This window comes from Camelus bactrianus, chromosome 25, assembly GCF_048773025.1.
Source record: "Camelus bactrianus isolate YW-2024 breed Bactrian camel chromosome 25, ASM4877302v1, whole genome shotgun sequence".
Lineage (NCBI taxonomy): Eukaryota > Metazoa > Chordata > Mammalia > Artiodactyla > Camelidae > Camelus > Camelus bactrianus.
This window is the reverse complement of record NC_133563.1, coordinates 15671733-15689174: the sequence shown is the minus strand read 5'-3', so window position 1 is coordinate 15689174 and position 17442 is coordinate 15671733. Positions and strand designations below refer to the sequence as shown.

Below are 17442 nucleotides of genomic sequence, written 5' to 3'. Positions count from 1 at the left end.
GAATCCTAAGATTACCAACTTCACTGCTTAAATAGATTGAAAAGACATGAAGATGTATGGAACAAAATTTCTTTGGGGGTATAGAGGTGGCAGATTGATTTCAGTAATCCTGATTTCACACGGTCTCTCAGCTCACACTCTACATTCCTAGACTGGAAAGTTGAGGACTCAGAAAAATACTTTTTGGAGGGCAGGCAAATGAGATAGTCGAGGTTCCAATACCATTTTTCAAGGATTGTAGTCCTTCCGTGTAGCACACTGGGTGTAAGGCTCAGTCTGTTCCCGGTCCACATTGCTACTTAGAATATTCTCCAATTCCGAAATAAAGGACGTCTGATAAAGGACGTTATTATTCATGTTCCATCACCAGGTAATATTTAAATAATAAGTGTAATAAGTCAAGGCCCATGACCCAGCCGATAGACGATCTCTATTCCAAGTCCTCAGTTGGAGAAGTGTTAGAGCTTTTTTTTGACCAAATTTGTGTGCCCCACAAATGCTTTTTCTGTCATGGAAGAGGACTCAGCAAATTGTGAATGGAAGACCTGGACGTGACTTGACTGCCCTTGAAAAGTTCTGTGCAGTCAGCTGGGTGTAGCAGGGGTTTTTTGTTTTCTTTTGTTTTCCTCACCTAATCCTCATAACTACCCTTCAGGTAGGTATGATTATTATCCCTCAGATTGAAGGAGGATAAACTTGAAATTCAGAGAGGTCAAGAACCTTAGGGTTAAAGGTACCCCGCTGGAAGGGAATGGAGTGTTGCCTTGAACTGGTTCTCAGTTCAAGTGCGGTGTTCCCAAAGCAGCGCGCCTGGGGTTCATTCCCGGGCGGCTGCGGATCTGAGCCGGAGGAGAGGCTGCTCTCTCCCTGAGCAGCCTGGCTTCCAGAGGAACCGGCCTCCTGTCGTTCTTTCCCGGCGGCGCTGCGCTGCCAACGCCAGGCCCTTCTGATGCAAATGCCCCAAGGAGATTCGCAGCCTTGGAGATCCTGGAACCCAGATGCTGTGTCAGTCCTACAGCAGTGGCTTGGCTGGGGTCCGGGTAGAGGGGGACCCGCCCCGTCTCTCTCGGACGAGGTAATTGTGGGGATCCGCATGTTGACTTAAAACCGAGAGAGCAGGGAGGGGCCGCGAGGGGAAAACTTTCCCTTTCTCCATTTTGGCTCTCAGTGATGTCACAGCTATTCTGGGTTCTTCTATCCGACGTGCACCCCCTTCTAGCCCGATACCAGGTGCCAAAAAGACGGCATTGGCCCTCTCCAGGTTGGAGATGCCTCGAGTCTCCACCTGGCCCCCTCGGGTCGGGCCCAGCAGAGAGGGAGGGGCGCGTGGCCAAGTCCGGCGGGCGGGGTGCGCGGATGTGCCTCCCCGGGGGCGGGCAGGTGAGGGGGACGGCGGAGGAGGCGGCTCCCTGGGAGCTGCGGTGGCACCACGTGTCCGGCCGGGGCGGGGCGGCCGGGCGCGCCCTCGGAGCCGAGCGCGAACGACGGCAGCGGCGGCGGCGCGTCGGCCCCGCAGCAGCCGTCGCCAGCAGCGCTCGCCGGCTCAGCGCAGTCTCCTCGCTCCGGTGCTCGCAGGTGCCTCCACCTGGACGGCGGCAGCGGCGGCGCGAGGAGCCGGCGGGCAGCAGCGCGATGGGACCCCTTCGGGAGACCAAGGTAAGGAGGACACGTCGTGCGGGCGCGGTGGCAGTGTCCGCGGACGCGGGAGGGAGAGGGGAGGTGGGCACTGCGGGGAAGAAGCGGGTCAGGTGAGAGCCGGAGGGGTGGCGTTGAGTTCTAGACGCGGACAAGGAGGTGGTGGGCACGGTGGGAAGGCAGGGGGCAGTTGCTCAGGTGATGAGCCCTGGGAGATGGGGAGGTGGTACGGGAGGAAAAGATTTGGAGGGCTCACAGGAGGATTAAAAAGATTGACTCTGGAGGGTTAATCCCATCCCCTGAAATTGGAGATTTGGGATCTAGCTCTCAATTGCTGTTGTGTGTGTGTGTGATGTGGATGAAAAGGATTTGATGTATTGGTGACTGAGAAATAAGAACTCCAGCATTGGTTCAGGGTCTGCCGTGTGCCGAGCGGAGGGGCTGACGTGTGATACCTGCTGGGTGACTGATATGCAGAACACAACCCGAGGCTGGGCGCGACTGGGTAGGGTGGACGCCTGAGCGGCCGCAGGAGTTACCGGCTGCTGGGGCTTCCCTTCAATTCCCTCACTGTGAGGGCTTCCCAGAGGTGTTTACTTTGGCAGCGACCCTTCCTGGTAAGCCGCGTGGAAATGAGCAGGAGGTCATGTTTCGAAATACTGTTTGTTACCTAATCCAAAACCTTTTTTTTTTTTTTTCAATTTTTTCAGTTGCAGAGGATAGTGGGAGCGGTGAGATTTTTTTTTTTTTCCTGTGAAGAGCTCCTCCTAGGAATCCATTTTATTAAGTAAGGAAGGATGGTGGTGACCCCGAAAGGCACTGGGTTTCAGGCCTGTTCTGCTTCTAGGTGATTGCAGCAGTCTTGCCTATGCATCTTTACCTCTTTTAGTCTCAGTTTTCTCATCTGTGAATAGGGACACAAAATAGTGTCTCCGCTATGGCCTGAGTTGTAAAAATCAAACAAGATAACGATTGGGAAAGCACTTTTAAAAATATTACTTTTTATGTATTTTTTAAAGCCAAGGCATGGCCCTCTGCATTTAATGCTGTGCTTTTAAGGAGGGAGAGAAAGATCTTTTTTGCAGGGGTGCCCTGTAAGGAAAACAAAAGCTAACCATGAGGTAAAAGGTGGAGCCATCTTACCGGGTATTGGATTTTTGTTTGCTTTTCTGTTGGCAACAAGCCTTGTGTACCAGGATATTAATGAATAATTAAGAACCTGGCGAGAAGAGGAGGGATTTGAAAGATAAGATTTCATGATCTATCAGGAAAGATTTGTTTCAGGTATAGGGGTCTACTTTGTGAGGAGACAGGAAAACAGAAGTCAAACTGTCACAGCTAATTCAGGGAAAGCAAAATGGAAGTCTGAAGAAAATCAAGTAATAAGCCGGAGTGAGCTGTGAGTTGTAAAGAGCCTTTGAGTGTGACAGGAAAAGCCTGAGTGGCAAAATGAGTTAGGAATCACATGGGAGAATGGAAGAGCCTTCTTTCAAGTGGGCTGGAAGTGTGCATGCTTCTGTGTGTGTGTGTGTGTGTGTGGTGTATGTGTGTACACATCCATGCTGGAGTGTGTGCTCTTCAGTAAATTAAAAGACTTAGCTCAGTAGAAGAGTTTTGGAGCTCATTTTAGCTTCTGCAACAAGGACTAGTCTGTGAAGATTCAATATTCAGAAATGTGATTTCTTGGAAACTGAGCCCAGAAGGAGCAGACTGGAGTTCAGAGGAGGCAACAAGTGTCCTTTTGTTTTCTTTCTAACGTCCAATTTGGAGAAGGAGCAGAGGGTGCAGCATCATGAGAAGGAGATTTCCCGAAGCCGGATTCCCCGTTTGATTCTTCGGCCCCATCTGCCTCAGCAACAGCACAAAGTGTCCCCGGCCTCTGAGTCCCCCTTCTCTGAGGAAGAGAGCAGAGAGTTCAACCCCAGCAGCTCTGGGCGCTCGGCGAGGACCATCAGCAGCAACAGCTTCTGCTCAGGTACGATATCCACCCAAGTGTGTACGTTGCCAGGGCGTTGTGAATGGAGCTGGAGTGGACTCCTTAGAGTCTAGGCCTTGACTTCTGTTGTTAGGATGAATGGTATGAGGTTGCATCCTTTTGGTTTCGACCTGCAAATGCAGCAGTTGCAAATGTTTCTGTGTAGGGGAATTTCATACCTGTTTTTATACGTTATTCTAGTTTATAATTTACTGTGTGAAACCTAACTTCTTGTTTCTATGACTGCTTGTAAAATGTATTCCTTCATTAAATCAGGAAAATGTGTTAGCTTGCATTGTATATTAGCAATCTTTGTAAGCCTGTGTACTTCAATTTATGGAATCCCCAAAGATAAAGCAAGTCCTAATGCATGAGATTCAGATCAAGGTGGTTTATATCCTAGGACTAGCCTGACCTTGTAGTTTAGAGGGTAGGAGCACAGGCTTTGTAATCTTATAGGCTTGCGTCGGAATCCCTGGCCTTTCCACCCCTTACAAGCTGTGTGACCTTGAGCAAGTTGCTTAACTTCCTTAAGCCTCAGTTTTTACATCCATAAAATGGGATGATGCCTACCATGTAGAGTAGCTGTGAGGTTGAAAGAGACCACGTACTAAAGGTACTCCTAGCACAGAGCCTGGCTTGTAGAGATGCTTAATAAATGATGGTTCTTAATACAAAGAACATATGCCAGCTTTGATGCATGATTAAGGAAATTTCCTTAGCATTGTGAGCATATTTAGTAAAGGCACACAGCTCTTCCCAGCTCCTGAAGATGCCACCATAATCACTCGACAGCGTGTTGTACTCACTGAAGCATGTGACTTAAAAGGACTTGTATTCTTTGAGAAGTATTAGGAATTTGGGTAAAACTTAAAGGTGTGGCTGTCTTGTGATTCATGAAGAATGTTTTATAGAGGATCATTTTTAGAGCTTATTTAGGAAAAATGTAATTTGAAGATTAACCCATAGATGAGAAGGGACATACGAATCAAGATGTTATGATTAATTTAGCAGAATACAGTATTCCATTGTATTTATTACTGGAAACTACATTTTTCAGGGATTTTTAAAGTGTAACTTTAGATTTATTTTATACTTTCACAAAATAATTCCATCGAAAGCATAAGTTGTATATTAGAAATACTCTGCTGCCTATTTAAAAATTTTTTCTCTATAATGCCTCAGATTCTCTGTTGGTTTTGAAAGAAAAAAGTCTATCAAAATATTATATTTTAAAACATATTATTGCTGTTTGAATTATCTGAATCCAGCTTAAAATAGAAACCCACTGGTGGTTTGCCTGACACTCCCAGGAAGAAAACAATAGGAAAACTGACCAGCCAGAGAGGTTAAGACTCCTAGAACCTGGAGCCGTATTTGCAGAATGTAATGCTGTTTACTTTCACTCCATTTTGGAGCTCAGGAATCACTCTGTTTGAATGTGGATGAACCCAAGAGATACTATTTCATACTGACACAGCTTTGTTTACATAACTCAATTACGTATTTATTCCCGAAATTCTCTCCACATAAACATTTTTTTCTCTGACTGACTTCAGGGTAAGCAGTGTTGCCAGAAAAAAAAAAAAAGGAAGAAAGAAAAAGTTGGTCAAAACAAAAGAAAAACTCCAAATAGATCTTAGAAAATGTATTTGGCAGATGAATAAAATCGTTAATTTTGGTCATGAATCATTATCCCCAAGACCCATTTCCTGGATCATCCCGCCTTCCCAGGGGACCTGTCTCCCTGTAGGGCCATGATGCTGTACATGGAAACTGAAAGTAGATATTGATCCTTCTGCCATTAACTAGCTGAGAATTGAGTGGCAGAAGCATCTAATGATGGGTGTCTATAAACCTACCTTTCGCTTTTTCACCTTGCATGCTGACTGCAGATTGGACTTGCTCTGTTCCTGGGTCTCATCTTCCTGCCTGGCGATTCCCCAAGGTTTGGGTTGGTGCCTTGTCCGTCTTGGCTTTCCTTTCCTAAGAGCCCTGGTAAAACCCCACGACGGTTTCTAAGTGCTGCGCTGACTAAAATTGACTGGAGCAAGGTCTTTGGGGGCGTGTTAATGATGCTTTAGGAGATCAGTCGGTGGATGGGAAATAAATGGGTTTGGTACTATGGGGAGCATCAAAGCTGCAGGCAGTGAGGTAGAGAATGTAAAATACGTCCAGCCAGCGGGGGGAATTAGCTGGTTTCAATGCAGCCGCTTTGACACTGAAGCTGGAATATGTGTTGGTTATCACTCCGGTTAAGTCTGAGACCAAGGTGCATGCACACCTTAAAAATGCCATCTTCTGCTAGAATGAAACTCTGGTAATCTATTTAGAGATGTCTGTTGCTGCCTTAGCTTCATAACTTTCCTGTGATCATTCTGCATTAGTTTGTCTTCTTTATAAATCATCACATTCACTAATGTGAAAGAACGCATACAGAGTTAGAGGAATTCTGACAATCTGCTAGTAAAATTATAGAGGAAGATGTTACTCAAACACTGTGTAATTTAATTTGAAAATTACATTTTTAGACCTGCAAACTAGATTTTCCCCAAATTTGTATCAAAGACTGTATTAATTATTAAGAGAATCATATATTCTAAGATACTCTGTTTTTAAAAGAAAGATAATGCACTCAGTTTATATAAAGTTAAATTTACTCAATATAGAGGATTACCCTTTATTTTGAGAGTCTGGCTTTTCTATCATTTGTGTTATAACAAAAAGTCCTAACAGGGGTTGGAGTTATACTTCAGCAAAATAAATGACAACTATGTTGACGTGTCCTTCACCCCAACCCTCATGTTTTTCCTTTAATTTTACTGATCTGTGAAATTAAAAGCCTGGGCACCGTTTTCAGAATGACCTATCCGTTTTTACCTACTTTCTCTATTCCTTCCCTGCCTCCACTGCCTTCCTGCTTTCCTTCCCATGGGAGCCTTGACAAGGAACATTTCATAATTTGATATTCTGTATGCTAATTTGTATATTGTCTCTATCTCATTTCAGAGGGAAGGAGTTGTGTATGACCTTTTGCAATTCATTTGGGGCGTGTCCCCAAAGAGCTCTTCTTTTAATAACTTCTTATTAGCAAAATTTCTCCGAAGAGATGCATATGTTTGGTGCATTTCATCAGCACATATATTTTTGCACTGGGACATCCTTCTCCTATTAAAAGAGTCCATTCCTTACAGTTTATATTCAGTTTTAGTCACTGTGACCTCAGGTGGGCACAGTTAAGCTTATACTGTATTGGAGGCCAGGTCCTGTTTTGTGTGCGTGGCAAGCAAAACATTGCACATTTTTATGTTAACTAATGCTTTCTTTTTTATCAAAAAAAAATACATAAGGAAGTACAGTTAATAGTAAGTTAATAGGAAAAAACCCTCCTTTCATGACCCTTCTTTTATTTTTAATGAGTTTTTTTTTTAACCAGTGGTTTGGCATAAAATCATCCTATCTTCCTTCCCTCTCACTCCCCTGCCATGTTTCTTGCTTTAACATTCCCACTAGAAATGAAAAAACCCATATTTATGATTTGTGCTCTGGGTGTGGCCCCTTGAATCTAGACCTCTGTCTGTTCTCCCCTCTCATGGTGGTAGTGCGTTGTGTTTGTGCTTGTCCATGTACCACCACTCCAGCCACTATAAGAAGAGCTAGTGACCTGGGGAAGCCCATCGTGTGCAGCAGTCACCTGACTAGTTAGCAGCGTGCTATGCATTTCTCTTTGCTTAGTGGAGGCAATAATTACCCCTTAGAACTGGGAGGCAGGTGGATGGCTGGGTTTGAAGCTAACTCTCCTTGAGGTGCCTTGTGTTTACAAGACAGGTGGGAGAAATGGTGCCTCTAGTCCTTTGGTGGTTTTATGCGAGACCAGTGATTTCTCTGAGTTATTTCCATGTTTCTAATGTGTACACACATACATAGGCGAAATTATGACTAAACCCATTAAAAAATGTATCAGATCAGTCAACTGAATGGACAGAATCTGAGATTCTTTGCAGCCTAATCCTGAGTAAGGTGTTTGCAGAAATTACCCTGGTGGTTTCAGTGGCTGGGAAGAAATCCTTCATTGAGTGCCAGTGACCTAAAGGTAATTATTGTTGCTGTTTGTGGGAGGAACAATTAAGGCAAATTACAACCTGACTAGTGCTCTGCCGCGGCATGATAATGCCTCCAAAAATTTGCCTGGCCTTGCCAAACAGAAATAGTTCTGCTATGCTTTTGTCCAGTTGAGGAAACTTGGCACCTGGGTAGAGTAAGCCTTTGAACATAATGATCGGAATTGAGATGAACTGCTTAAAGTGAAGTGAGCCTCAGTACTGAATTACACTGTAGTTGAATGACTGCCAACCTGCTGTGCAGAAAAAAACAAAACCCTAAGACTTTCGTGTCATTGTGATGACTACGGGACCGAGGCACTCCTGCATAATGTATATTTCAAGTGCTTAGTGGCCTCAGCATCAGAAATAAATACTGAATGAAATAGGTTCCAGATGAAGGGCACGTAGACAATATTTCTTTGAGGATGTGGTAACTAAAATTAGGGGGACCAGAGCACAATTTTTTGCCACTTAATTAAAAAAAAAATTAGTTAGCTGTGGGGACAGTAAAAGATAATCATGATGGAATTGGACCACACCCAAGAGAAAATCATGGTACTTAACATGAAAATCTTTCATGTTCTAGAATAGTCATCTTCATGACATTGTTTCTCAGTGTCGGGAACGGTGTTTGTCTAATTCTGAATCCCAGGAAAACTTGCCTAACATGCAGGCCCCACCATAACCTGTTATCTCAGAATGAGAGGGCCCAGGAATCTGTATTTTACAGGCTTTCTGGATGACTCATGCCTCCTGAAGTCTGAGCCTCACTGCTTTGTGGTCTGGGTGCATTTGGGGATTCTCAGTGAGGGATGTGAGGGGTATGCCCCAGTGACATCCCACGATGAACCAGGATCAAAGATGGTAGAAGTGGTGGCCAGCCAAGCTGTTTAAACCCATGGCATGTGGTGAGGGAGATGCCTCCACATTCCCTGGAAATTATAGCTTCTCACTGTGTGTTTACGATTTCCATGTTATTAGTTTTAGCAATAATATTATTTACGTGTACATATGGGTTTAACTTGTGTTCAAATGGTAGAAAAGTAAAGGGAAGGAGAAAGCATTTCCTTCCTTTATTTTCCTACGTAGTCCTCTCTCTGGATTTACTGTCTCTAGCTGTACTGTTTATTCTTTTGCATGTACTTACTTTGGTATTAGGATGATTTGGGGTACACAGAAAGCAGGTACACTGGGTTCAACGTAAGTGTACTCTAAACGCCCAGTAGGTACACTGAAAAAGATGGAAAAAAGAGAAACTGAGGCCTGGGAGTAGCAGGACATTCAGCTTCCTGCAAATGTCAACAAAAGTATGCTATCCGATAAATATTTATTCAGTGCCTGCTGAGGATCAGAAATTGCGCTAAGGCTGCAAAGATGAATAAAACACGGGGAATGGAAAACTCAGTTATTTTGCTGCCTTAACCCTGCTACCAGGATGAATGGGATAGCACATCTTGAGATGAGATTCCCACACAACTGCCTTTACTCACTGATTTTGTATCAGTTCCTTTTGCCCACACCCACTCCACACACACACACCTTCCTTGTAATTTGAGTTTGTTGCTCCATTTATTATCTGCATTGGCCACTCACATTTCATAAGCCCAGAGGTTCAGAGAAGGAGCATTCATTAGCGTGGTGTAGTGGATAAACATGAGCCTTGACATCAGCCGACCTGAGTTAAAAAGCATGAAATGAGATTAGAAAGGTGGGCAGGGCTGCATCAGGAAAGGCTCTGTTTGCCATGCTAAGAACTTGATCCCTGAGAACTAGGTCCATACAGGAACTGGACCAGTAACGTACAGAGTGAGGCCACCTGAAGAGATGACAGTAGAAGAGACTCTGGAACTGGACAGTGTGTGCCCCTTCTAAGGATATGCAGAATTTCTAAAATTGAGCTTTTTTGTTTGTTTGGCTTTTTCCTGACCCTGGGCCAAATAGCAGGCAGCCGCAGCTGGATATGGCCCATGGGCTGCTGTCGTGGGCTTTCTAAAGGTCTTCCAGAGCCAGTGAAGGGTTTTCTGCAGGGAAGACTTATGACCAGATTTATAATTTAGAAAAATCTTTCTGATTACATGTTGGAGAGTGGATAGGAGGTGACAGGGAATGGTGGTGAGGAGCCTGCCTGGTTTGAAGGCCACTGTGGTGACAGTCTAAGTGAAAAATGATAAAATGACATGTGAGAGGACTGGGGGCTAGAACATACGCATCTCAGTCACCAATCGCAAGTGGAAGGGGGAGGAAGGGCTTGAGTCTGAATCTCCACCGGATGCACCCACGTGGAGTAGCAGGACTGGGGAGAAGGGCCAGTCTCCCTAGACTAGGCCTTGTTGCGTTTGACGTAAAGGTGACGGTCTGGAGCTCTGAAGAGAAGTCAGAGATGCTGGTAGCTGAAATTGAGCGACTTGATGATACAGGTTTCCCACTATCTTAAAGTAGAATGTCCTGTGAAACCTTTTGTAAGCAGAAATGGTGTTAAGCAAAGAAGCAGTCACCGTAGGACATGTCTTGCTAGCAGATGCACAAAATAAATTGAAATAAAGCACAGATGCTGACAGACACAGTGTGGAGCGCTGGCAGCTGGATGCTGAGGAGCTGTGTAGTTCCCAGAGGAGGAACTTGGCTGTGCCGCTTTCGCCACCTGGGGTGTCTGCTGCCTCTGTTGACAGATTGATGCAAAACAAATGCTGACTGCTATTTTAGATATTTGCCTCTTCTCATAAAAGCAAAAGTTCTCTTTAAATGTCTTTTGGTTAGTGAAAACAGCACTACTGTAGGTCTTTCTTGAAAACAAAGTGGCCTGAAGCAAACTTTCTGTATTTGGGGGATGCCTCTGATTACTAGGGGAGTATGTGGAGGAAGATTAGAGGACCAAGGCTGGAAATCTGAGATAAAGCAAGAGTAGGCAGAAAAAGGACACCAAGGCACGAGAACAAGCACTGGAGACAAGGGAAGAGAGTCGCGAGGAGAGTCAAAATGTCTCCAATCCCAAAGGAAGAGAATGTTCCCGGAAGAAAGCAGCCGATAGGTTCAGATGTCCGTCACCAAGGAAGGTGAGCACGTAAAAGTGCTCAAGGATGAGACGGCTAGGTTATCAGGATCTTAGACAGAAACAGTCCCAGAAAAGTGTGGGGATGGACTCAGATTGCATTTGGCTGAGATGTGAATGGGAGGTACCAAATAAAGTGCAGACAACTTTTCTTAAAAAGCTTATTAACAGAGACAGGAAAAAAAACAGAATAAAAACAAGTGTTGCTTTTATAGTAAAGATAGAGTGTTTATCAAATCGCAGTCATTTTGATAAGGTGTTTAGGCTGAGGAGAAATAGACAAGAAAAGAGAGAGAGACAAAGATTGAAAATAGTAGAAGTGATAACTTTGTAATAAGACCAAGAAAGACACATATAGAAAGAAAGAAAGGCTGGATGTGAATATAGGTAAGTATATTTATAGGTCAGGGCAGGTAACTGAAAGGTACATTGCAAAGTCTAGGTTAGGTGCCCCTTTTTTATACTTCTCTCAGACCAGATGGCCTGGTTTTAAATTTTCCTTTTTAGTTTCCTGACTCCCCAGTAGACTGTAAGGCAGGAACGATGCAGTTCCCTGCACATACCTGACACACAGCAGTTGCTTAGTAAGTATTTGTTGGAATTCAGTGGAAGGTATAATTAGGAGAACAGGACAAGTGAAATAGTTTCATTCATTTAATGCATTGAGAGCAGGAGACTTAGTTGCTGGGGAAATAAAACAACTAGAGCAGCACTGGTACTCAATGTTATAGGTTAATTAAAGGAAGGAAACATTCGTGTCCAGAGGACTTCAGCATCTCTAAAGGTCAAAAAGAGTCATCTGTGGAACAGAACCCTGTCCCCAGTGCTGGGGTAGCTAGAAGAGAGCTCTCGTGTCAAGAAAATCAGAAAATACTCAAGAGCTGGTAGTTGTAAGCCCTGAGGAAAACAGCAGCCCAGTTTATTTTTTATTTGTGTGTGTGTAAGTGTGAGGTGGTGTGTGAGGTATGTGTGTGATTGGTGTGTGTTATGAGGTGTGTGTGTGAGTGAAGTGTGTGTGTATCATCAGTGGGTGTGGTATATACATGTGCTTGAGTGTGTGAGGTGCATGCACACACTGTGTGTGTCCGGTGGAGAGAGAAGTGGAAGATTTGCATGTTGGCAAAGCTTTCTGAGGAAGTGCTATGTAAATTCTCTGTTCCTTCAGCTCCAGCCAGGCTCTCCTCCTTCTGCTCCCCTGAAGTGACACCTGCCAAGTTCTCAGTGGCTTGGCCACTACCAGACCTCACCTTATCCATCCCCTGAATTCAGTAAATGGCACCCACTGCATCTAGATAACGTCAGCCCAGTTTAGCCTCCAGAAGGAATTCAGCACAGCTACGTTTCCCAGGACCTAGCTTGACCCTGGTCGCCACCCCACCCTACCGCCCCAGCGGATTTCACCCTGGAAAGCCCCAGCTTCCTCCCACTGACCCAGGGGGCCTGAAGGCTGCGGGGTGCGCCTGGATCCTAGGGCAGCTTTGCAGGCGCCTGGGCACAGTAACTGCCCCGAACCTCCGCTGCTGTGGCTTGGACTGTGGACTCTCCTGCTTTGGAGACACAGTCCTGCCCCTCCTCTGCCGGAGCCGAGACCCGGCCCCCAACTCACTGCCGGGGGTTACGCTCCAGGGGGCCAGTGGTGTCAGGCTGACGGCCCTCTCATTTTAGGGAACTTAAACCAGGCTGCCCAGTCTCAGCACGGGAGCTCACCCAGCACTCACCCCCATCCTTCCCGGCTCGAGGCGGGTTTCCCCAGGGTGCCTCCTCTTTCCTGCAGTCTCTGTCTAATCCTCTCCTCTCTAGTGTGGGGCCCCTGCAGACAGGGTTCCTCCTGGCTGCTGACCTGACCCTCAGAATTCTTGAGACCTCTGGACCCTAACCTGCCCTTCTATTTATTCTGAGGTGTTTGTGAGGATTACGTTTTCTTTAATGCTAATATTATATATTTTAAATTCCAAAGTAATAACCGAGGGCAAACACATATGTCAGCATGGATGTGATCACATTTATAGGATTTATTTTGTTTAGCTTTTTGCCAAAGTGGGATCATGCTCTGTTGACCTATGACCCCTTCGGTTAATTTAAGTAAATGTTTATTGAACACCGATTGTGGGCAAGGGGCTAGCCTAGGCACCCACAGAGCAGTGAAGCATGCTGACAGGGCTCCAGCCCTGCAGGAATGTGTGCTCCGGGCTGTGCCTGTGGCTGTGGCTGCTAGTCAGTACGTAGAAGTCGCCGCGTTCATTGTCGTGACAGCCCGTGTTCCACTGTATGGACGGCCTTCATTTATTCAGCCATTCTTCTGCTTTTGGACATTTTATCTGTGAGGCTGACTTTGAAAATTCAGAATTTTATTTTATGAATGTCACTGGAATTAGCTTGTTCCTGAGCATATTTCTTTCTCTCTCTCTTTTCTTTCTTTGTACCTTTTTAAAAACAAAGTAAATATGATTCGCATATATTTTCTAGAACAATTCTCTTCTTTTCCAAATAGAAAAATCCAAATGGAGCAATTACACTAAGCATTGTTTCCTTAATGTTCTTTAACACTGCTCCATTTTTATGCCTTACTCCGTCTTGACTGTCACTTTTTTCAGATTCTCGATGTGAGAAAAAATGGAAGGGAGGGAGAAAATATTTCCATTGCTACAAGAGAGCTCACTGTAATTCAGGTGTCCTTGGGGTGGTTTGGAGTTTCCCTGTTAGAAGGTTTTCAAGAGATCAAGAGATAGCTTCTTGGTATCTGTCTCTGTGTCTCTCTCTTCTTTCCTTCCTACCTTCCAGCTCCCCTCCCTCCCAATCCCCATCTCCTCTATCTTCTCCCCACAAGGAACCTTAAGAAAAAACAAGTCTTTATAAAGGCATGGCTGAGAAACTGCGAATAAACTCGTATTACTAAGGAGAGAGGAGAGGGAAGATCAGAAGTGTTAGTAACATGCTGTTTTGGAAGGATCATAACCCTACGAGAGAAAGAGCAGGAGAAATAAAAGCTTGTGAGACAGAAGACTTCCCCACCCCCTGCAGGGGCTCACCTGTGTCCTGGTAGCAAGTGAGCCACCCTGGTTCCCAGTTTCAGCATTAGCTGCTCCCTCACCCAAACCCCTATATAAATGTGTTGTTACACTACATCAACTATTTGGACCAAGATGTTTTCCCCTCCAGATTCCTCCTGTGACTGCTCACGCAAATCAGACAGCTTGACGCTTGGTGGAGAACCAAGTTGAGGTCCTTGTTTCAGAGAAAGCACGAGTCCTACGGAGAAACAGACTTGCCTCACCTCACCTCACTTCGCCTCACGTCCTCCTTTACTGCCCAGGGCTGCACCAGATGACTTTTATGGGAGCACTCCAGGCTCCAAAATAGCTCAGAAATCCCGGGAATGTTTATATGGGAAATGATTATTTTGTCTCCAAGAAACCAGGGAAACGTTCATTAAATGATTTCTCCGTTCTCCACTTGATTTTTATAGACATAGGTTACGTGTCTTAGTGGAGGTGCTTCATTCCAGTTACTTGAACAAGCTCCTCTCCCTGAGCACACACATACTCTAGAGTACACGCATCCTTGAAGAAAATAGCTCACTGTGACCCCTCATCTCCTTGCAGCTGCCATCTTATTTCTCTGCTCCTCTTCACGAGCAAAACTTCTCCAAAATCCTCTCTCCATAATTTGCCCTTGTCAAGCACATGAGTGACCACATTGGCAAATCTGACATTCTCTTGCCTGCCCTCGTGTTCCCTGATGTCCCAGCAGTAACTGATGCAGTTGAACAAGTCCCTCTTTTAAGACAGATCTTCCTCCTTGGCTCCCGTGGTCCCACCCCTCTGGGAGTCTTTGTTGGTTCCACTGCATCCTGTCCCCCTTCACAGTGTCAAAGTCCTCAGCCCTCCTCCCTTCCTGTCCCTCCCAAAGGCTTGAATCTTTAAATCTCTCACTTTTAAGATAGTGATGCTCCCCAACCCCACCGCTCCTCTGAGCTTTAGACACACTTATCCAACTGCCTACTTGATACCTCCAATGCCGTGGTTTATTTCTGCCTCAAGGTTAACGTATCAAAAACGGAATTCTTGATTTTACCCTCTGCAAACTCATAAACCCATTTTTCTCCAACTCAGAAATGACCGCCATATTCCCTGCTGCTTAAGCAAAGAACCCAGAAAGTATTCTTGATCCCTTCCTACTTTTCATTGTCATAACTTCATGCTTTCAGTTATTTCGCCAAAATGGATCCAAAATCCATTTCCTTTTCTCAATTTTCACTACTACCACCCTAGTCAAACCATTGTCCATTGTCATCTCTCGTTTCTCCACTTGGGTTTATTGCTTCTGCGCCTTCATTTCTAAAGGGACCACACAGCCTAGTGGTTAAGAAGGGGGCTCTGGAGTTAGCCTCTGGATTCATACCCCAGCTCTGCCACTCACTGACTGCAACCCCGGGGAGGTGACTTACACATTAGTGCTAGTTTTGTATGCCTGTCACATTAGTGCCTCTCTCAGAGAGGATATCAGATTAAGTTAATTAAGATGCATTTAGTAAGTGTTTAGAACATGCATGGTACTTAGTAGGGCACTCAGTAAGTATTAGTGAGACATAATATCACTAATATTGTCTGTTCTCCACAGACCAAATGCTTGTCATCTCCTGCTTCAGGCACAGGATGGCTTCCTTTTCACTTAAGATAAATTTAAGACTCCTGCCTAGACTCATGCTCATGCATGGTTGGACTTCTACCTCATCATCAGTCCTTCTCTGTCCATCAGCTTTCCTGGCCTCCTCTCAGTTTTCTCAGTACACCAAACTCCTTGTTGTTCCCTCTACCTGGAGTTCTCTTCCCAGCCTTCTCCATAATTGGAATTCTTTCTCATTTTTTCCATCTCAGTTCAAATGACTTCCTCAGGACCTTCCATGACAACTTGTCTAATGAAACACCATCCCACGTCCCACACAGCTAGCCAGTCTATACAGTACCACCCAGTTTGTTTCATTAACAGTACATCAGAATCAAAATTTCTTCTCTATGTTTTTTTTAACTTGTTTATCAGCTGTCTCCCTTTACCACTAGAATGTGAACTCCTTGAGGACAATGCTCTGAGAGTCTTGGTCATCATTGCATCCCTAGTGTCTGGAAGACTATCTGGCACACAGTAGGAAATCAGCAGTTTTTTGTGGAATGGATGGATGGTTGGATGGATGAATGGATGAGATTCTTACACTCAACACTGGCAATTGTGTAGTCTCATATTTATAATACTGAAGCAAAATTAGCGTGGAGCCTTGTAGACTTGTGAATTCTCACTCCAAAAAGTTGCTAAAATTAGGTGAAGGAATAGGAGTTCAGATTTTTCTGCTGAAGAACTAGAATGCATAATCATCTGTATGGCAAGCATTAAATGGTTACTGTGTAGAAGCAAAACCTGGAAACAACTAGAGTTTCTTGCCTCAAATTTCATGGTCTGTTTATGATGGGATGGCTTCTTTCTGAAGCTTCCTTTGTCTGCTTTTAATTTGCACTTTCCCAGGATTTCTGCTGTTTCCTCTTGGGACAAAAAAAGGTAGAAAAATTTAGAAAACAGTTTGTGGTGGTGAGAAAAACAAGGACTTTAGGGGCAGACAAACTTGAGTTTGAATCTTGAGCCAACTATTTGGTAGCTGTGTGACTGTGGATTTCTTACCCTCTCTGAGCCTCAGTGTTTCCACCCATAAAACAAGCTATTGTTAAAATTATATGATAAAAATCAGTGTTCTTGCCACATGATAGCTACTTAATAAATGTGCATTTGAAAGTGATAAGAATTTCACAGGGTTCAGATTAACCATGAGGTTAAGCTGTGACACCATCTGTCTCCATCAGACTATCTTCAAAAATGTCAGTATCTGGAGCAGTAAGGCTAGTAACACCTAGAGGAGTGTCTGGCACATAGTAAACACTCAATAAACATTTGTTGAATGGATGAATAATTAATGCTTTACAGACAAAAGCTGTAAACACTTTCGTCATTCATAAGAATCAACTAGATTTCTATATAGTATAAAGAAATGTTTCCTTAAAATAGCAGTGATTTTTCCTCCAAATTATGCAACTGAACATTTAACAGCGTCAAACCATAACTGAATGTTTCAAGACATTATGGCACAAAACCACGTTTTCTCTGCCTGATGTTATTTTTAAGTATGTCTTCTGGAATTGTTTAGTTCAGCATTTTGGAAAACAAATGAGCCATGAGATATACATTCAAAAATGAACCAGAAGTTTTAGAGGTGTTTCTTGGGCTTTGAAGAATTATTTTATTTGTAATCTTTAGAATCCAGTATTCTTATATGTAATTGGTGCAAGGAAGTTGATGTAGGGACTTGGTCATCATAATTGTCACCAAATGTGCTTGATGGCACTGGTTGTTAGGTACTTTAATTAAATACCAGGAAGTTATATAATATACACACGCACTTTAGGCAATTCTAATATTTTAAAATGTGGATTAAAAAATACATATATATATATATATACAAGTCAAATGGTGTATATTCACTTTGCAGAAAATATTCATTGCCATCAAAATTTCATCAGAAAAGCATTTCAAAGTAATATGGAAAGGATAGAGTTCCTAAAAATTAAGCAAATAATAATACAGTTAAGCATCTAACCTCACACTGTTCGAAAATGAATTCCAGATAGATTTAATTT

The 17442-nt window shown here is 44.0% G+C and overlaps 1 protein-coding gene across 7 annotated transcripts in view; it reads left to right on the top strand.

The window, feature by feature from the left end:
- Positions 1-17442, top strand: part of SYBU (syntabulin) — a 104106-nt gene that overhangs the window by 36070 nt on the left and 50594 nt on the right. Inside the window, exons 1-3 of one of the 7 annotated variants that reach the window (XM_074352910.1) lie at positions 952-1075; positions 1576-1656; positions 3406-3610. In XM_074352910.1, the coding sequence (XP_074209011.1) occupies positions 956-1075; positions 1576-1656; positions 3406-3610 (406 nt within the window). In that variant the 5' untranslated portion in view covers positions 952-955. Of the gene's footprint in view, positions 1-951; positions 1076-1448; positions 1657-3405; positions 3611-17442 lie in introns of those variants that run through there. The other 6 variants (XM_074352911.1, XM_074352913.1, XM_074352912.1 and 3 more) reach the window with 6 other exon arrangements.